The 19,388-nt window shown below is 56.7% G+C and overlaps 3 protein-coding genes across 3 annotated transcripts; 1 reads left to right on the top strand and 2 right to left on the bottom strand.

The window, feature by feature from the left end:
• Positions 1–419: 419 nt before the first annotated feature.
• DDA1 (DET1 and DDB1 associated 1) lies at positions 420–8,173 on the bottom strand. Its single transcript, XM_070416364.1, has 5 exons — positions 8,051–8,173; positions 3,527–3,607; positions 3,255–3,306; positions 2,548–2,609; positions 420–1,116 (listed from the first exon to the last, which is right to left on the bottom strand). The coding sequence occupies exons 1-5, from the start codon at positions 8,051–8,053 to the stop codon at positions 1,006–1,008; spliced, it is 309 nt and encodes a 102-aa protein (XP_070272465.1). The 5' UTR covers positions 8,054–8,173; the 3' UTR covers positions 420–1,005.
• A 1,609-nt stretch (positions 8,174–9,782) lies between these two features.
• Positions 9,783–10,637, bottom strand: MRPL34 (mitochondrial ribosomal protein L34). Its single transcript, XM_070416365.1, has 2 exons — positions 10,270–10,637; positions 9,783–10,052 (listed from the first exon to the last, which is right to left on the bottom strand). Exons 1-2 carry the CDS (start codon positions 10,335–10,337, stop codon positions 9,839–9,841), a joined length of 282 nt encoding a protein of 93 aa, XP_070272466.1. The 5' UTR covers positions 10,338–10,637; the 3' UTR covers positions 9,783–9,838.
• A 1,959-nt stretch (positions 10,638–12,596) lies between these two features.
• Positions 12,597–19,143, top strand: ABHD8 (abhydrolase domain containing 8). The gene is made up of 5 exons (XM_070416363.1): positions 12,597–12,794; positions 14,425–15,172; positions 17,016–17,186; positions 17,331–17,547; positions 18,496–19,143. Exons 2-5 carry the CDS (start codon positions 14,433–14,435, stop codon positions 18,649–18,651), a joined length of 1,284 nt encoding a protein of 427 aa, XP_070272464.1. The 5' UTR covers positions 12,597–12,794; positions 14,425–14,432; the 3' UTR covers positions 18,652–19,143.
• The last annotated feature ends 245 nt before the right edge of the window (positions 19,144–19,388 follow it).

The following is a 19,388-nucleotide window of genomic DNA, read 5'->3' as shown; positions in this document are numbered from 1 at the left end:
CCCTGGGTCCTGGGCCCAGTGTTCAGGACCTCAAACCTGCCTGGAGCCTGAATGCCCCTATGTTCCTCTGCACTCCGTGTGCCTTCTCTTGGAGCCAGGGGCTTGTGAAACCAGGCCGCCTGGGCTGTCTCCACAGCGCCACCCTGCTTGTCAAATGTCCTGGGTGTGGGATCCACCACAGCTCTGTCCTTGGTGGTGTGGACTGTCTTTCAGGGGCGTCCTGATCCTCGGGGACACTTGGCAGGTCAAGCAGAAGGGTGGGTCCAGGCAGGTCTTGGCTCTGAGCAAGATGGCTGCAGCAAGCCCACAAGAGGATCCAGCGGGTCTTGGGGCCACTCTTGGCTCCTCTTGGTGACGATGGAACAACTCTCAGTGCCTCCATCCTCTGAGGCTGAGGCACGTGGAGCAAAGACTCAAGATCAAGTAGGAAAGATCCTTTTATTGGGGTGGACACTGAGCACGCACCAGTCCATGATAAAATGACTTAAGAGAATGATCCGAAAGGGTTGACTGCTTCCTGTGGCGTACTCTCTGAGCAGGGTCCGGGCACGGCATAGATCCCGGTGGACCGGGCGTCAAGGCCAAGTCTTTAAGGCCGGACCAGGGGATGGAAGCGGGAAGAAGGGCCCCACCCCTGTCACCCAGCTGCAGCAGGGCTTATCGCTAGACACTCGAAGACACACTCTGGTTCTCCAGAGAAGGACTGGGGAGCAGGAGGAGGGGATTTGGGGTGGGGTCGGGTAATGAATAACAATGTTTTTCAAGAAGCATCTACCAACATCACACTACTGGGTCTGACATCCCCTTTAACCATCGCTCGGTACATTTTACAGCATAAATAAAGACTCAAGGAAAATAAATACATCGGCTCCTATGAGGTTGAAAGTGGTGTGCATGGCGGGGTGTGGGTAGGCGAACCAGTGGGGAGGGTGGGCAGGATGCTTACACACGGCAGGCGGGTGAGGAGCAGACAAGACAGGAGGCACCTATGGGGGAGCATCAGTCTTAAGTGTCCTCGTGCATGTCTGGGCTGTCGGTCCGTGCGACCTTGCGGGGAGGCGCTGAGCTCTCGCCCTCGAGGTCCACTTGCTCCTGGTCTCTCTTCTTGGCAGCGTTCTGGGGGTGTGGAAGGAGAAGGGCTGTTGAGACTGCACTTAGGTGACTTCTCCAAATCCTGCTGCAGGGGTCACAGACATGGGCTTGGAGCAGGGCAGTAAATGCAGGGCCCTGGCTGGGCAGCCCCTCCCACCACCGGACCTGCCCCACTAAGCCACAGTCCCTGGAGCTCTGGGCCCGTAATGGGCACTGCAAGTAGTCACCATGGTTCACAATGACCACATATGGCCCCAAACGCTCGGAGGAGCGATGCACTCTGCTGAAGCACAAAGGGCCCTTTGAGCCCTCGGAGGAGCCCAGGCCTTGCCACAGGAGAGGAAAGTGGTCCCAGTGTGGGAATCCCTGCTTTCCCCACTTTGGGGAATTAAAGCCTGTGGGGCTGAGGAAGGGCCCAGTGTGGGCAAGGAGCTTGCGTTTTCTAAGCAGTTACTTCATCATGGGGTCCCCCTTCCGTCTTTCCCAGAGCAGGCTGCTATCAGATGTCCAATGTTAGGCAAGAAAACAAACTGAGCTCGTTATAAAACAACATGTAGAGCCCTGGACGGTGTGGCTCAGTTGGTTGAGCATCATCCCAAGCACCGAGAGACTGCCGGTTCAATTCCTGGTCAGGGCACACGCTCGGGTTGCAGGCTTGATCCCCAATAGAGGGCATGCAGGAGGCAGCCGATAGATGTTTCTCTCTCTCTCTCTCTCTCTCTCTCTCTCAGGTCAATAAAAACATATTTAAAAACAACAACATGTAGAGATTTTCAACGAAGGAGAAAAACATCCTGCATGTTAAAAAGGCAGCCTCTTGGGGGGAGGAGAGATGACTTCCCATGGCAGCCACAACCTCTAGAATGGCCTGGATTTTAATCACGTGTATTTTTTACCACTAAACAAAGATTCCAAATAATCGCCCTGACCGGTTTGGCTCAGTGGATAGAGCGTCGGCCTGCAGACTCAAGGGTCCCAGGTTCGATTCCGGTTAAGGGCATGTACCTTGGTTGCGGGCACATCCCCAGTGGGGAGTGTGCAGGAGGCAGCTGATCGGTGTTTCTCTCTCATCTCATCGATGTTTCTAACTCTCTATCCCTCTCCCTTCCTCTCTGTGAAAAATCAATAAAATATATTAAAAAAAAAAAAAAAGATTCCAAATAATCACACTAGAATCATTCTGCCGCCAGGACTGTGCAGGCTGCAGCCTGTGGGAGCTGCCCGAGCTTTGGAATGGCTGGCCAAGGCCCTATCCATCCCTGAGCACGAGCTCTGTAGCCTCTACACAGCCATTCCCTCCTCTGAAACGCTGCTCCCTCTCCTGGATCGCCTATCAAACTCCTATTCAGCCCTCAAGACCCATCTCCCAGACCCATGTCCTCCCCCGACTCAAAGCCCCTGTGCTGGGCACTGTGTCTCCCCTGAGTCCCAGCACCGGAACCCCACATGCCTTACCTTTTTGTCCCATTGCTGATGTAGGTAGCGCAAAAGGATGTTTGTTTTTTCTGTCACGATGACTGAGGAGGAAAGACAAAGTTGCAGGGAGAGGCTGCAGAGAGAGACTGCAGATGGCCCAGCCTCCCTCCTGGCCAGCACTGCCCCTCCCAGGACAGTGCTCCTCCCTCCTTGGCCTCCGAGGCCACCTCTGCCCCGAGTGGCCTTTCTGGCACTCAAGTCAGTACCCCAACCGAGGAGATTTCAGGAAGCCCAGGGTTTTCCCTCCTAAGCCCAGGGGCCCGAGCCAACTGCTCTAGGGTCCCTCCTTCTCAGAAATGCCGAGTCCATTACTGCATTCGGTTTCCACCCTGCAGTGGGAAGGAGCTCTGGCTGCAGACTCACGCGTGTGTCTTCCCAGGCCAACTGGGAGCACAGATCTACATAGCTGAGCCCTAGTGACCACAGAAGCCAACCAGCTGGGTCCATGTGGATTCTTTTTCATGGTTAAAATAAAACTCCATGGCCATGGTAACCTCCCACTCAGCAGGCTCCGCACCCTTCCTGCAGGCCCTCCACCTGAACAACCCCTCCCCATGCTGCCCACCCCGGTACTCGTTTTGGGGTGTCATGGAGCTGACCAGTGTGCCACAAGACACCTCCTGCACCACCCTCTATCCTCTCCTCTTAGTAGCCTGGATGAGCTAAGTCACACAGAGAATACTTACTCTGTTCAGATGGGTACTCGCGAGTGGGCAGGTAGACTGAGGGGCGTCGATTCTGAGGGAGGGTCCAAAAGAGGTGGGTTAGGAGTGCGGGTTGACTAGGGTCCCCTCACCCCTTGACCCGGCATCCACCCTCCAACACAGACCAGAAGATGCACAAAGACCTTAGGTGAGGTCAGGCTTGAAGATCGGCCCCTGTTCCCAGCGAGACGCTGATTGGGGTGGTGCACGTTACCCCAGCCCCCTCTCCCACAGCTCCCTGAACCTGCACTCACCGAGGCTTTACACACAGAGTCAGCATGAAATCGACTAAAATTGCTTTTGTTGTAGACTGGCAGTCCTTTCAAAAAATCTGCCTGAAAGACAGAAAAAATAGTGAGAAACCCTGCAAGGGCCAGCCCTGGAGCACCTGCGGTGGTGGACGGGCCTCCAGGCGACTTCCAGGTTCCCTTTCTGATCTGCTGTACGTTTCCCGGAAGACAGGCTTGAGTTGGCCACTTGATGTGTACACTGCTATAACCGGAGAAAAGCAACCACCCTGGGGAAGTGCACATTCTACCTCACAGTCCTTACAACAGAGCTGTACCCTGGCAAGGGGTGGGGAAACTGAGGCTCAGAGAGCACGGCCATCTGTTTAAAGTCATACCCGAAGCAAGCAGCAGGCTGGGGGGTCAGACCAGGCCCGTCCAACTGTAGATCTGTCCTGTATGCTTGTTGAATGTGAAACTCCCGGCCTTGTCTCCATTTACTCACCTTTAATAGACACCCAGAGGAGAACGGCTTGTCCACCCTAAGAAACCCCAAGGGCCAATGTGACAATAAATGGGGGTGGGGACCAGAAGCCTGGGTGAAGGGGACAGGGTGGCCAGGACACAGAACTGGGAACCCAGGATTCTGAACTGCAAGAAAACTCAGAAATGCAACTTCAGTATGTCAGCGTCAGGTTTTCAGAGTTGGCTGGACTTTCCCTAAAGTTCTGTGCAGCTTGGAGTCAGCTCAGGGGCGGCTCCTGGGGTACCCACACCTAATGGCTTCCCCACGAAGAGGGGAGGCCTCCCAGGGTGAGGGCCAGAGACAGAGAGCAGGCTTTTCCTCCCTGCCACCCGCTGCCGGGGGCAGAGACTCCGCACCACAGCTCTCAGGCCCACAAGGTGCTGGGGAGCCGGCAACAGAATTCATTCACTGCCCAACTCCTGAAAAGTCCTTTGTCCCTGACACTCTGGGGTCAGCTGAGCAAGGGCGATGGCTCTGGGGCAGGAGCACCCTGACCCTGGGGGCAGGAGCACCCTGACTCTGGGGGCAGGAGCACCCTGACTCTGGGGGCAGGAGCACCCTGACCCTGGGGACAGGAGCACCCTGACCCTGGGGTCAGCTGAGCAAGGGCGATGGCTCTGGGGCAGGAGCACCCTGACTCTGGGGGCAGGAGCACCCTGACTCTGGGGGCAGGAGCACCCTGACTCTGGGGGCAGGAGCACCCTGACCCTGGGGTCAGCTGAGCAAGGGCGATGGCTCTGGGGCAGGAGCACCCTGACCCTGGGGGCAGGAGCACCCTGACCCTGGGGGCAGGAGCACCCTGACTCTGGGGGCAGGAGCACCCTGACCCTGGGGGCAGGAGGGACGAGACGGAACCACAAGATGGACAAATAAAGGCCAATGAGGCCATGTCCACCTCAGGAAACTGAGGCACGAGAGCAGGGGTGTGCAAGGGGAGGAATAAGGCCGGGAGCTGTGGCAGGGAGTGACTGCCAGGACAGCGGGAGTGCAGCACTGTCATCGTGCCTGGGATGGGACGGCCTGGCCTGGGCCAGGAGCTTCCCCATCTGGAATCACTCACAGGATGAGGAAACTGAGGCAGAAAGGTCACATGGCACTCATCTGAGATCATGTGGCCCCAACGAGAAAATGAGGAAGGCGGTTTGAATCCAGGTTTGCCCAACCTCAGAAGCCAAACTCCTGCTGTGTGACATGCCAGTAGCTCAGTTTTCCTGTCTGAAATCCAAGGGCTCGGAGCCCCAAGAGGCTATAATAACCATCCCCTGGGGGGGGGGGGGGGGCGCTGTCCATCCCCATGCCTGAGCCTAGATGCTGCACCCTTGGGGAAGCCGCTGTTCAGATCTGCCCCCACCATCTGGGGCAGGCAGGAGCAGGAGTCCTCACCTCTGGGGGAGCCCCAACGAGACCTTGGGGGGGACAAGCCTCCCTGGAGGTGGCTCTCTCACCTGGGTGACCTACTCCTCCAAAGCCACTCAAAGCCCCTCAACCCTGCCTTCCCTTACCCAGGACCCTGTCCCACCTCGGCCTGAGACTAGGGGGCCAGCTTCATGCAGCCAGACCAGGCTTTCTCCAGCTCCTACTGTGTGGCAGGCCTGCACCAGGGCACTGAGAGGGCGCAGCAGACCTGCTCTTGGCCCTGGGAGGACCCAATGCAGGGGACGCAGGTATGGGCCAAAGAGCTGCACAGTGAAGGCAAATGGCCCTGAGGACAGGGCACAGGGTGATGTGTGAGGCCCAGACAGCGGAGAGTAGTCTGCTGGTCTTCGAGGGGGCGGGGGAGGGAGGGAGGGCTGCCGAGCGGCAATGACACGGCACCGAGACTTGACTCATGAGGAGTGGTCCTGGTCCTGTCTCAAAGCCTTCACGGCTCTGGCTGGGCTTGGGCCCCACTGGCCTCCTGCCACACACACCTTCAGCCCAGCCTGTGCCACCACCCAGGCACGCTGCTCCTCTCTGCGTGTGGGAAACAGCTGCCTAGCTCCACACCCCCTGCCCTGCCCTCTGCACACCCTCAGGAGCCTCTGCCAGAGCCACGTCCATGCCCCAAGGAGGCCGTCTGTCTACGTGTCCACCTCCTTCCCTGGACTGGCACCCCCTAAGGGCAGAGGGCAAGGCAGGGCTAACTCCACCTGAGCCTGAGGGCTGACATGGGGCCAGCAAGAGTGGTGAGAACACTCCGTCCCGGCTGGGCTCCTCCCGGGCTGTGGGACCTGGCAGCCTCTCCAGTGAACGGGGGTCACAGCAGGGCCCCCTCCCAGGCATGTTGAGTCTCAGTAAGACAACAAGGGAAAGAGCTGTGCACAGAGCTCCCTAGAAGGCACCTGTTAGCATCAATGCATTTGTGCTGAATAAACGTATGAAGGCAGAATTCTGCCTGTACTTCCTGTCAGCTTAGCGGGAAAACAAGGCCTCAGACACAGGGAGCCATCCGCACCTCAGCAGACGAATCCCAGCCACAGCTGGGCCCGCGGCCATGCACTGACACTCACCGAACATGTGTCAACCCCCTTGGAGGAGCCCAACAGCAACCCACCCAAAGCACGAGGAGGAAGAGAGGTGGTGCAAAGAGACACTGAGGCCAGTCGGCCCTGGAGCAGGTGATGCTCAAGGTGGGAAGTTCCAAGCAGCAGAGCAGCACGTGCAAAGGCACAAAGAATGCGGAAACAAGGCCAGTGAGGCCGGGCAGGGGCCTGGCTGCCCCCGGGGCTCATCTGGTTACAAAAGGAAGACCCTGGAGTGTTTCTCAAGGTAGCAAGTGTTAGAATCTGATTTACATCTTCCAACCCTCCCTCTAGTGCCAGGTAAACTGCGATCTGCCTGGGGGCAGAATGGAGGCCAGGAGACCAGGGAGGAGGCTGGGGCAGGCAACCAGGCAGGGGGTGGCAGTCCCGGGACGGGACCGAGGAGGGGGGTGCCCAGGGGCAGATTCAGGATGTGGGCGGGGGGGGGGGGGGGGGGGCGGGGGCAGAGCCCTGTTCTGGACAGGGTGTGGGCAATGACCCAGGCTTGGGTACCCACACTCTAGGACCCCCCCCCCCCCCATCACCTGCCTGAGCAGGTGTCTTCTTTTGCCTCCCCCCCACCACCACCACCAACACCACATCCCAAGAACGTGATGTGTGGGCTGGGCCCTGGGGCTTTGACTTATCCAGACAAAAGCTCCCATCACCCCGTCAGCCCTGGGGAGGCCAAACAGTGGCAGCGGGGGCGACCCAACTCTGAGGCTGGTCACCATCCCACTTTACAGGCTGGGGACCCCAGCCCCAAAGAACCAGCATCCCCCAAAGGGGCTTGTAAACTCCCAGCGACCGGGCGGCAGCGTCCCCACTTCAAAATGGGAAGCCGGGGAGGAGAGGAGGTCACCCACCCCGAGTCGCACAGCTCATCGGTTACCTGCTCGTTGTCTTAAACCCTTTATGATGTCAGTTCCCTGAAGTGTCCCAACCCTGTGAGGCCTGGACTACTGCTATTCACCTTCACCAGGAAAGGGGTCTGGGATCCGAGAGATGAAGCTGCTCCCCCTTAAGGGCAGGTCGGGGGGCCCTGGGCGGTGGCGGTGGGGTCAGGGTTCTGGGGACCAGAACAGCCTGAGATGTCGCACTTCCTTTGGCGTCAAAGCCCCGCATGTCACGATGTCCAGCCCCCTCCCCCGCCCGGATGCCCAGACCGGCCCCCCACACCCCAAGGCCCGGCGCGCAGAGGACTAGGCCAGGGCTGGGGACCTCAGGGGACCCCAACCCCACCCTGGGCGATTTCAGAGGAACCGGGACCCGGAAATGAATGAGGTGCCCGGGCCTAGAATCCTAGGTGGGGTCCGGGTCGGGGTCGGAGAAGCCAGGGAGGGGTCAGCAGGAAGCTCTCAGCAGGACCCAGGGGTCGAAGGCCATAGGTCAGAGGGAGGGGCGGGGCCGGGCCAGAAGGGCCTGGCAGGGAGGTGGGGGATTCGGGGATTATTGGAGGTGGGTGGGCCCGCGGCGCCATTTTGTCGAGCGAAGGGGTAGCACGGGCCTGGCGGCCGCCCTTACCATCTTCTGCTTCCTCTGTCGCCGCCTCAGCTACTGCCTCAGCCGCCACCGCCGCCACCACAGCCGCCTTCTTAGCCGCCGCCGCACAGTAACTTCCAGCCACGCTACAGCCTGCCCTGATGGCGGCGTCGCCCTCCCGTCATTGGTCCGTCCTCTAGCCCCGCCCCAAGATATACGGTCTCCGCGCCCTCACATTGGCCAGATACGGAGAAGTCACGGACGCATTGGTCGCCACTCCTCTCTTCGTGGTCAAGTTCGGTTGAAGGAGCAAAACCCCGCCCGGGACTGGGAAGCGATAGGGCAATAAAATCCGGAAGTGGGCGGGGGCCGCGCCCCCGAAGCCTCTTGGGATTTGCAGTCCGCAACTCCAGGAGGTTCAGCCAGCGTTTCCTCTTTCTGGTTTACTACGCTTTTTCATACGGTTCTTGTCGGGTTCCCACAGCAGCCCCGGAGGACGGGGGGACCACCATAACACCCCCAGCCTCCCCGAGGTCTCGGCATATCTAAACAGCTCCCGCACTAGTTCTTTGAAAGTCTTTGAACTCACAAATCAGACTCTCTGCTCAAACACTTCCCATGGCTCCCCAGTCCCCCCAGGATCCAGTCCCATCTCCTGGGCTCCAAATTTTGGGCCTCTCCAGCCTCCCTTGTCCACCCTTTATCCTGACCCTGTCCAGTCCCCTCTCCCTTTGGGTCCTTTCTCGATCCTGCTACCTCCGCCAGGTATCTGTCCGACTGCATTTTTCTTTTTCTAATATATCTTACTGATTTTTTTACAGAGAAGAAGGGAGAGGGCTGGAGAGTCAGAAACATCTATCCGCTGCCTCCTGCACGCCCCCTACTGCGGATGTGCCCGAAATCAAGGTATATGCCCTTGACAGAAATCGAACCTGGGATCCCTCAGTCAACAGGCCGATGCTCCATCCACTGAGCCAAACTGGTTAGGACCCAACTGCATTTTTCCCAAAGCCAAGTCAGGAGCCTTCTCTGGGCTCCCATAGCCCTGACTTTGCTGTGTCCAGACTGGCTGGGTACAAATCAAGCCCCAACCACCCACCCCTCAAGTGACAGCCTGGTGAGGACAGGACCCAAAACAAAGGAAAGACGGAATAAGTTACTGAGTGGAAGCTACTATTACTCTAAGAACACAGCAAAGAAGAAATACCTTCTTTTATAGGAGCCAAATGAGCCTCAGAGGGCTAAGGTCTTGCTGAGGGTCATGTGGCACGTTCCCAAGGGGCAGGTGGAGGATCCAAACCCTTCCCTCTTCCCCACAAGCGCTCTCAGACCTGTGAAAGTCATGACATATGTGAGACAAGTGACAATTTAGTAGACATTTAATGACATTAAGGAATTACTTTTTCTAAGTATGAGAAATTTTGTGATTATGTTTCAAAGGGTCCTTATCTTGGAGAAATGCATTCTTAAATATTTCCATAAGAAATAACACCATGTCTGAGATTTGCTTTAAACACAAACACACACACACACACACACACACACACACACAGGAGGGGCAGGAGGGACTGCAGGTAACTGGTGGTCAGAAATGGGTGGGCACAGGACGAGGTTCACGTACTATTCGTGGACTATTGCCATAGGTTGGATTCTGACTTCCTATTCCCCTTTCCGGCCCAACCCCAGACTTCTGCCCTGGGCCAACCCCACAATCGGAGGAGCACTCATGTCTGAGTCATCCAACCTCCTCACAAGAACAGCGGCAGGAGCGGTCTGAAGCGAGGGAGATGCTTTAATGGGGGGGGGGCGGTCTCAGAGGTAGCGAGGCGCTCAGTGGCTCAGCGATTTTCGGCCCTTGAGCATGCGGCGAAGAATGACCTGGACGCCGGCCGGTGTGCTCAAGCGCTTGATCCAGCCGTGCTTGTGCTTGCGTTTGATGTTGCTCGGCTGGTACTCGTTCCCGCGTGCCTTGCCCCGGCTGGGCTGCGTGGCGGGGAGCCCCCAGGCGTCGGGCAGCCGCAGCAAGGTCTGGGGCTGGAACCACCTGCAAGGGCAGAGAGACAGCGAGAACGGTCAGAGGGGGCGCTGTGTGCCTTTGGCTTGGCGCTCAACCTCTCTTAAGCCTGGGCTCCCGATCCGTGCAGGGACTGAGCCTAAATGCAAAAGGCGCTCAGGAACTGCGCAAGGCACCGGCAAGTCGTGTGCTCGGTAACCAACCGGCCCCAGCCCCCGATCCCGGCCTAATCCCCCGGAGGACTCACCTGACATCCAGGAGAGCCCTACTGACGGGACACAGCGGGCGACTCAGGGATCTGCCCAAGAGCGCCATGTCTACCCTCGGATCACGCGGCCCGTCCGCGTCAGTTATTCCGAAATCCACAGGCTCCGCAGCCGCGGAGCGGAGACTTTTGGGAAATGTAGTTTCTCTAACCTCATTGCCGAGGGTGCCTCCGAGGTTGTAGTTCTACTTCCTGCGTGCCCAAGGCGTGAGCTGCCCCACCCGCAGGTGTGTGTAGTTGGTGTGCGGACCAGTAGGAGCTGGCGAGCGGCACTTCTTGGGCTTGCGCGTTATGTCCCGCGATCTGCTGGGAGTTGTAGTTCCTCCCGTCCCCTGGCCGAGGGCGCCCGGGGTGGCGGTGGCACAGCTGGTGACAGCTGCAGGAAGTGGCTGGTTGAACCTCCCACGTCCATCGGGAGCCCGGCAGATGGTACACAGTTGGCTGGCAGCTTTCCTCTCGTCGCAGCCAAGTCTCCGCCCCTTGGCAGTAAGCCCAGGAGGCCTGAGTTCGAGTTGGCTGGAGTCCGAGGGGTGATCCCTGCTCCTCTCTGCGATCCAGTTTCCAGTCAAGTGGCAAGCTTGTCCTTGGCGGTGCCCCCATTGGAACTCTAGAACTTTTTAAAAAATTGTTTTTAATCCTCACCTGAGGAGATATATAGATGTTTAGATAATGGTAAGAGAGAGAGAGAGAGACAGAGAGAGACAGAGAGAGAGAGACAGAGATAGGTGAGAGAAACATCAATGGGTTGTCTCCTGGAAGTGCCCTGACCAGGGATCGAACCCGAAACCTTTTGGTGCACAGGACAACACTCTAACCAACGGAGCCACCAGGCCAGGGTTAGAAGAATTTTTCAAATACTCAGATCTGTGGCTCAGTGGTTGAGCGTGGACCTATGAACCAGGAGGTCAAGGTTTGATTCCCGGTCAGGGCACATGCTGGGGTTGCAGACTCCATCCCCAGTGGGGGCATGCAGGAGGCAGCCGATCAATGATTCTCTCTCATCGTTGATGTTTCTATCTCTCCCTCCCTCTCCCTTCCTCTCTGAAATACATATATATATATATATATATATATATATATATATATATATATTCCCCACTGTCCCAGGGAAAATATTCAGCTCCTCTGGCAAGCATGTGAACACACCCTAACTTTCAGCCATGCCCTCCCCTGCATGGTACTCCCCTATTCATCTTTATTTAAAAAAAACAAAAAAAAACACTTTCTCTGATACTGTCTCTCTAAATGCTGCTCCTCTCTCTGGCCCAAATCTGCCCCCACGTACCTCTCCCCACTCCCAGAAGCCTGGGGCCCCTCAAGGGCCAGGCTTGGGGCTGAGTCCCTGCGGCACCCAAGCATCTCCCAGCTTGGGGAGGGAGTGTGTGCTTGCTGCAAGAATATTATCCCAGAAGCGCTCTAAGTGGGCGGGAGTGGGTGGCTGGACCTAATCCAGCTTGGGCAGCAAATTTTAGGAGTTGGGGACGGACAAGGAATGGTTAACCCCTTGTCCTCTGAAGCCCATGTTACCGCATTGTCATTTAGCAAACCACTACAGTACTACACCAGTACAATAATGCCCATAAAGTATCGAGCGCTTACCGTGCTGTTTTACCTGCATAGAGAACGCACGAGGAGATTAATTGCATAGATAAATAAGTGGAGTCTCAGGGAAGCAACCAGCCCGGGGTTATATATCTGCAAAGGGCAGAGGGTGGATTTGGACCCTGGACTCTCTGACTCCAGCTGGGACCAGAGAGCCACTGGTTAAACTGGCCGATCTGGAGAACTCCGACCCCCTAATTCCCAGAGCGCCAAGACTTCTGTGTAAAGGTTTAAGGAATACATTTCCAGGAATTAGAGTCATACAAGCGTGGATCCGAATCCCATCCCTGCCCACCCGCCTCCACTAGTCTGTGACCTTGTGCCTCAGTTTCCCCACCTGAAATTGTAAAGATCTGGACGTCTCTACAGGGAAAGGTCAGCACAGAGAGAGGACCTGGGGCTTCGTTTGGAAGGGACAGGGCAGTTCGGAGGCAGGGGCTGGCCGAGGGAATCCTATTCGCGGCGAGGGGGCTCCGGGTCCCGCCTCCTTGAGCTCCTCAAGCACCAACTTGCGACCCCTCCTCGGGCCTGGGCCAGGCCCAATACCTCCTCCCACCTCTGCAAGCCCCCAAGCGGGCTGGGCAGTTGCAGCCCGCCCCCATGCCGAGATGCCGCTTCTGATTGGTAGTCTAACTAGGGCAGGTCAGTCCGCAGCTGCGATTGGCGGAGGTGCCCGTCGGTCGGCGCGCGGCTCCGCCCCCCGGGGAGAGACTTAAAGGGCCGGTTTGCTCAGCAGCAGCGGCGGTGGGATGCCCCCTCCTTGACCACCATTCCAGACCCGCGCCGTCCCGCGTAGACGCGCCCGGCCCGACCCCGCGCCAACATGTAAACGGCTCCTGCAGGCAGACGCTGGCTTCTCCGCCCGGGACCCTCCGCCCCGCCCCGGGCCCGGAGCCCTCGATGAGGTGAGCGGGGAGTGGGCCCTGGGAGGGGGACATTGAGGCCTCCGGGGCTTCCACTTCTGAGGGGGTGTCCACAAAGTCCGCGCTCGGGTGCTTAGGAAGTCGTGGAGCCCCCGTGGCCTTGACCCCGCCAAGGTGCTGATAGGCACGCGGGAGGTAGGGGCCTGGCATTAGGGAGGGGGGCTGCCGTGGCGCATCGGTGTTCCCCTCTGCAATCTGGGGTTGGGACCCGCCAGAAGTGGGGGTGCAGTCTGCTCCCCTTCCATCAGCAAGTATGGGTCACCCAGGGCCTTCTGCGGCGTGCGTGATCCCCGCGGCGCCAAGGATGGGAATGGGGGAGGGGTTGGTCCCGTCTCCAGGCCCTAGAGACAATGGGGGTGTGATGTGCCCATATCCCCCTTGAGTTATGTAACTGCCTGTGGTTGCCATGGACACGGGAGAGGTGGCCCAGGGAACAGGATGGAGACCTGGAAGCCCCCAGGCAGAACACTGCCTTCTCCATCTTCATCTCCACCATTAGGGGTTGTGTGTCAGCCCCCCAGAACCCAGTGTTGGAGCCCCAGCTTGTCCTTCTGTGAAACAGATCCAGCGCCCCATGGTCTTGGAGAGAGAGATGGACAAAGGCTCTGGAGCTCCGTCCCAAACCTTGTCCCCCCGGGGCCTTACCTTTCAGGAGCCAGGTTTAGAGACTTGGGATTGGGGCATTTTTAGATGCCTTCAGAGACCCACAGAGCATGCTAGCTCCGTGTCAGAGAGTTAATGAAAGAGTGCATGTGTGAGTGGATTAATGAATGAATGAATGAATGGGCTTAGGAAACCATAACTGCTATAAATCTGAGCTGAGGGAGATCCTCTGGACTGGGCCATAATGCCCCCCCCCCCCTCCCCAGGAAGGTCCACGTGACTACACCACCTTCCCTATAAATGCCTCTTGGGCCACCATAGCCAGGTGCTTCCTCTCTAGGATAGACCAGAATGGCCAACCACCAGCAGGCACTGACCAGACAGAACATCTTTCTTTTTAAAAAAAATATATTTGTATTGATTTCAGAGAGGAAGGGAGAGGGAGACAGAGATAGAAACATCAATGATGAGAGAGAACCATCAATTGGCTGCCTCCTGCACAACCCCCACTGGGGATCAAGCCCGCAACCTGGGCATGTGCCCTTGACCGGAATCGAACCCAGGACAGGACCCTCAGTCCGCAGGCCGATGCTCTACACACTGAGCCAAACCTAGCTGCTTAGGGCTTTCTTTCTTTCTTCTCTTTTCTTTTTTTTTAAATATTTTTATTGATTTCAGAGAGGAAGGGAGGAGAGAGAGAAACATCAATGATGAGAGAGGATCATTGATTGGCTGCCTCCTGCCCACCCCCCACTGGGGATTGAGCCTGCAACCCGGACATGTGCCCTGACCAGGAATCCAACCATGACCTCCTGGTTCATAGGTTGATGCTCAACCACTGAGCCATGCTGGCTGGGCCAGTCAGAACATCTTGGTGCTTGGCTGGCCCTGATCCTCCATAAACTGGAGCCTAGATGGAGCCTCCAAGGGTGACTTCTGCTCCAGGTGTGGGAAGTGGATGGTGTGGGGGCCGCTTCCAGGACCCCTGAGCTGTCTTCCCCACTCACAGGACACACCATGCTGACCGGGGTGACCGATGGGATCTTCTGCTGCCTACTGGGTGCACCACCCAATGCAGTGGGGCCACTGGAGAGCGTCGAGTCCAGCGATGGCTACACCTTCGTGGAGGTCAAGCCTGGCCGCGTGCTGCGGGTGAAGCACGCTGGACCTGCTCCAGCTCCAACCCCACCTCCACCGCTACCTGATACAGCCCAGGGGGACCGGTCTGGCTTGGTCCGGTGCCAGCGCCGAATCACCGTGTACCGTAACGGGAGGTTACTGGTGGAGAACCTGGGCCGGGCACCAAGAGCTGACCTCCTGCTTGGGCAGAATGGCTCCGGGGAGCCTCCGGCCTCTCTAGAGGTGGAGCTGGCAGACCCGTCAGGCAGCGATGGCCGTTCAGGCCCAGCCAATGCTGGGAGTGGCAGTGGCGGGCGACGGCGGCGAGCCCGGCGCCCCAAGAGGACCATCCACATTGACTGTGAGAAGCGGATCACCAGCTGCAAGGGCACACAGGCCGATGTGGTGCTCTTTTTCATCCATGGTGTTGGCGGCTCCCTGGCCATCTGGAAGGAGCAACTGGACTTCTTTGTGCGCCTGGGCTATGAGGTGGTGGCTCCGGATCTGGCTGGTCATGGGGCCAGCTCAGCGCCCCAGGTGGCTGCAGCCTATACCTTCTATGCGCTGGCAGAGGACATGCGTGCCATCTTCAAGCGCTATGCCAAGAAGCGAAATGTGCTCATTGGGCATTCCTACGGGTGAGCCAAGGCTGGAGGGGGGGGAGGGGGGGTCAAGGGTGGGGGCTGACGAGGCTGGACACCCCGATCACAAAACACTGATTTTTCTCATTGAAAAATCCCATTAACATCTGCAACAAGGCAGGGATCCCTCCCACCAGTGCTATTGTTTAACATTGTTTCAAAGCAGTGTTTCTCACTATGGACATTTTTGGTCCAGTAATTCTTTTCTGTGAGGGGCTTTCATGTGCCCTGTAGGATGGTTAGCCGCATCTCTGACCTCTACCCGCTAGCTAGATACCCTAGCACGTGGTCTAGTGATGATCGTGACAAAAATGTCTTCAGATGCTGCCAAAGTTCCCCTGGGTGGCAGAATTATCCCTGGCTGAGAACCAATGTCTTCAACTAAGTTCAAAATTGCTTGCCCTGGAGATCCCAAGGGCCCCAAGGAAGGGCTCATTGGAATCCCATAAATTCTCTTTACAAGGCAGTTTGCTGTAAGTCACTCTCCCTTGACGGAGTGATAGATAATATCATCTAGCATTTAGATGAGAGTTCACTCTATGGAAGGCTCTGGGCCTGGGTGCCTGGTCACTGTCAAAGGGTACCACTCCCTCCTTTATCCAGAAGGAAAGGCAGAATCCCATCAGCCAGCCAGGTTGAGAATCATTGTTTTAGTGGTTGTAGCCTATGCAATTAGACAAGAAAAAGAAGTGTCACATAAACTTCTGAAAGAAAGGAAGCCAGGCTGGGAGGTAAGAGCTCTTATTTGTTTATATGATCAGAACCCCCAAAGTGGATGCTCATGCTAATGATTTCTCCAATTAAATGATCACTCGTCGGCGTGCTAGCTCCTGTGATCCCATAACAATGCTATGAGGTCAGCATAGTTACTTTGTCACAGGTGTGGAGATGGAGGCTCAGGGGTTAAGCATCCTGCCCAAGGGCGTTCAGTGAGTCACTGGCACAGTCAGGTCCGCCCAACTTCTGCCCGTCCCATCATCCCTTTTTATAGTAGAGACGGGCAAACTTTTTCTTAAAGGGCCAGATAGTAAATATTTTAGGTTTGTGAATCATCCATCCGTCTCCGCTGTAACTTCACAACTCTAATGTCATAGCAGGAAAGCAGCCATAATTGTACACAAGCAGGGCGGCTGTGTTCCAATAAAATTTTACAAAATATTTTATAAATTTACAAAATTGTGAATTTAGTTTACAAAAACAAAGTGGTCCTCCGTAGAAGGAATGAGGAGCTGACCTGGGGCTCCTCAGGCAGACCCTTCCACCTTGCATAAGGAAGGGATGTTTGTTTAGTCAGGTTGCTTCCCAACAATTGGCAATAAGTAACTCTTACCCTTTTGGAGGTCAAGATACCTTGGGGATCTATGGAAAGTTCTAAGTTTGAATTCTTTTTTTAAAAAATATATTTTATTGATTTTCCACAGAGAGGAAGGGAGAGAGATAGAGAGTTAGAAACATCAATGAGAGAGAAACACGATCAGCTGCCTCCTGCACATCTCCTACTGGGGATGTGCCTGCAACCCAGGTACATGCCCTTGACCGGAATCGAACCTGGAACCTTTCAGTCCGCAGGCTGACGCTCTATCCACTGAGCCAAACCAGTTTTGGCTAAGTTCGAATTCTTAAAAGAAAAAAAAAAAAATTCTACCCTCAACACACACACACCTCACAATTTCAGAACATTCAAATGCCCAACCACCCCTCATCCCCACTCAATGTCCATGGGCCCTAGGGGGGAAATCTTGGCCTTCAAGGACCTGCCTCTGGGTAAGGGGTGTACATTAACCCGCTCACTGCACCCTGCTGACCGCCACCCTTCAACCCCCACCTACCCACTGGGCAGTGTCTCTTTCTGTACGTTCCTGGCGCACGAGTACCCAGACCTGGTGCATAAGGTCATCATGATCAACGGCGGGGGCCCCACGGCACTGGAGCCCAGCCTCTGCTCCATCTTCAACATGCCCACGTGTGTCCTGCACTGCCTGTCACCCTGCCTGGCTTGGAGCTTCCTCAAGTGAGTGGCCCCCAGTCCTGGCAGACCCTGGCACCCCCCTGAGTTGTGTGGGAGGGGAAACTGTAATGGCTGGGGCTGGCGTGGGGGGGCCACCCTTGGTGGGCCAATGGCACAAGGACTCCAGCAGTGCGTCCCTACCACCAGGGCCGGCTTCGCCCGCCAAGGGGCCAAAGAGAAGCAGCTACTGAAGGAGGGCAATGCATTCAACGTGTCGTCCTTCGTGCTGCGAGCCATGATGAGTGGCCAGTACTGGCCCGAGGGCGACGAGGTCTATCATGCGGAGCTCACTGTGCCGGTCCTGCTCGTCCATGGCATGCATGACAAGTTTGTTCCGGTGGAAGAAGACCAGCGCATGGCTGAGGTAGGGGCTCAGCACGTTGGCCACTGTACCCCCAAACCCCCTTGTGCAACCCAGGGAGACTCAGCCATTCTTTTTCAGCCCCAGGGACATGGGAGCTTAGAGAGAGAAATCCAGAAAGTAGGGCTGCCCTGCCCAGCTATTAGGATTATGCACTATCCCCCTGCACATAAAAAGGCGCTCTTTACACCTGGGATTTGTATAACTGACCAGTGAGTGGGGTGGGCTACAAGATTCGGGGAGAGCAGGCCAGGAGGTCTTTAGATCAGAGGTTGCCAAAAAGGGGTCTTAGGATCCTTAGCACTTGGAATAGCTCTAGACCAGCAGTTCTTTTTTTTTTTTTTTTTTAATATATTTTCTTTTTATTGATTTCAGAGAGGAAGGGAGAAGGAGAGAGAGATAGAAACATCAATGATGAGAGAGAATCATTGATCGGCTGCCTCCTGCACGCCGCCTACTGGGGATCAAGCCCACAACCCGGGCATGTGCCCTTGGCCGGAATGGAACCTGGGACCCTTCAGTCCACAGGCCGACGCTCTATCCACTGAGCCAAACTGGCTAGGGCTGGACCAGCAGTTCTTAACCAGCGAGGATTCTGCTCCCTTCCCCCAGCCCCAAGGGAAACTTGGAAATGCCTGCAGACTTTTTTGGTTGTTGCACTTAGGGGTGGAGAGGTGGGGAGGAGGCCAGGAATGCTACTTAACACCCTGCAATAAACAGGATGGCCTTCCAGCAAAGAAAAATAAGGCCCCAAATGTCAGTCGTGCTGGGGCTGAGAAATCCTGAGTTGGGCTCCAGCTGGGTGACAGGCTATCCCCCAGCCCCCTTGGATGAATGTGCAGCAATGAGGTAGACTTCAGGAGGGCCTTCCCCATGCCGCAAGCCATAGGTGGTTAGCAGGGAGTCACAGAGCCGCCAGCTGTGTGTGCCCTGAGCCTTTGTCCTCTACAGATCCTGCTTCTGGCCTTCCTGAAGCTCATCGATGAAGGCAGCCACATGGTGATGCTGGAGTGTCCAGAGACGGTCAACACGTTGCTCCATGAATTTCTGCTCTGGGAGCCCGAGCCCCCGCCTAGTGCCCTGACTGTGCCTCCTGAGAAGAAGTAGCTGCTGGGCCAGCAGGGCCTTGAGGAAGAGCAGGAGCCTGCGCTGCTGGGTCTGCAGCCAGGATATCTGGGCAGGCCGTCAGCTCTGGTGGACGGGGTCAGCTGGGGAGACGCCCCTTGGCTAGCTGGCTGGGCGTGGCATTCCAGGGAGCTGGGTGGACACTCAGGCTCCGCTTGCATCCTGTGGGGCCCAACAAACCTGGGGCCCATCCTGCCCATAGCAGGGACTCTCGCAGAGGATGACCTTGTACAGAAGCCCCCTGCCCATCAAAGCCAAGGCCATAGTCATGGTTGAGGCGACACTCACCCCATTGTCTTACATGTTAGCCATGCTTAATCCAGAGACCCTGAGGGGGGGGCGCCCCATTACCCAAGACCCTCCACTCCCATTTCCTGGCGTTGGTAGCTTTTGTCGTCTAAGGGGGCAGGGATGGGGGACTGGCACCACAGAATCTGCACATCTCAACCTGTAACTCAATAAAAAGAAGTGACAATCCAAGCCTCCGGACCTGTGCTGGCTGACCATAGGGCAGGGGGGTTCCCCTGAGCCTCAGTTTCCCCATCTGCAAATTGGGCTGATGCAGGTGCCTGCCCTTCCAGGATGGCTTCCCCAATTTCCCCTTCCTCCTCAGAACACTGGGGTGCTCGGGCAGTATTCCCAGAGCAGAAGGAAGAAAGTCGGGGGGATGAACTCCTTGTCGCTGTAGGGGAGGAAGAGGTCCACATGGAGGCTGAGGT

Source organism: Myotis yumanensis, unplaced genomic scaffold (genome assembly GCF_028538775.1).
Source record: "Myotis yumanensis isolate MYYU_CA2020_CCGP unplaced genomic scaffold, mMyoYum1.0.hap1 SCAF_5, whole genome shotgun sequence".
In the NCBI taxonomy this organism is placed as follows: Eukaryota; Metazoa; Chordata; class Mammalia; order Chiroptera; family Vespertilionidae; genus Myotis; species Myotis yumanensis.
This window is presented reverse-complemented; position numbering and strand designations above follow the sequence as displayed.

Coding starts and splice junctions, on each gene's coding strand:
- DDA1 (XM_070416364.1), bottom strand. Junction 3,307..3,526: donor ACTCTGTGTGTAAAGCCTCG/GTGAGTGCAGGT, acceptor ACCCTCCCTCAG/AATCGACGCCCCTCAGTCTA. Junction 1,117..2,547: donor ATCAGCAATGGGACAAAAAG/GTAAGGCATGTG, acceptor CCACACCCCCAG/AACGCTGCCAAGAAGAGAGA.
- MRPL34 (XM_070416365.1), bottom strand. CDS start 10,337: ATGGCGCTCTTGGGCAGATCCCTGAGTCGCCCGCTGTGTCCCGTCAGT. Junction 10,053..10,269: donor AGGGCTCTCCTGGATGTCAG/GTGAGTCCTCCG, acceptor CTGCCCTTGCAG/GTGGTTCCAGCCCCAGACCT.
- ABHD8 (XM_070416363.1), top strand. CDS start 14,433: ATGCTGACCGGGGTGACCGATGGGATCTTCTGCTGCCTACTGGGTGCA. Junction 15,173..17,015: donor CTCATTGGGCATTCCTACGG/GTGAGCCAAGGC, acceptor CCCACTGGGCAG/TGTCTCTTTCTGTACGTTCC. Junction 17,548..18,495: donor AAGACCAGCGCATGGCTGAG/GTAGGGGCTCAG, acceptor TGTCCTCTACAG/ATCCTGCTTCTGGCCTTCCT.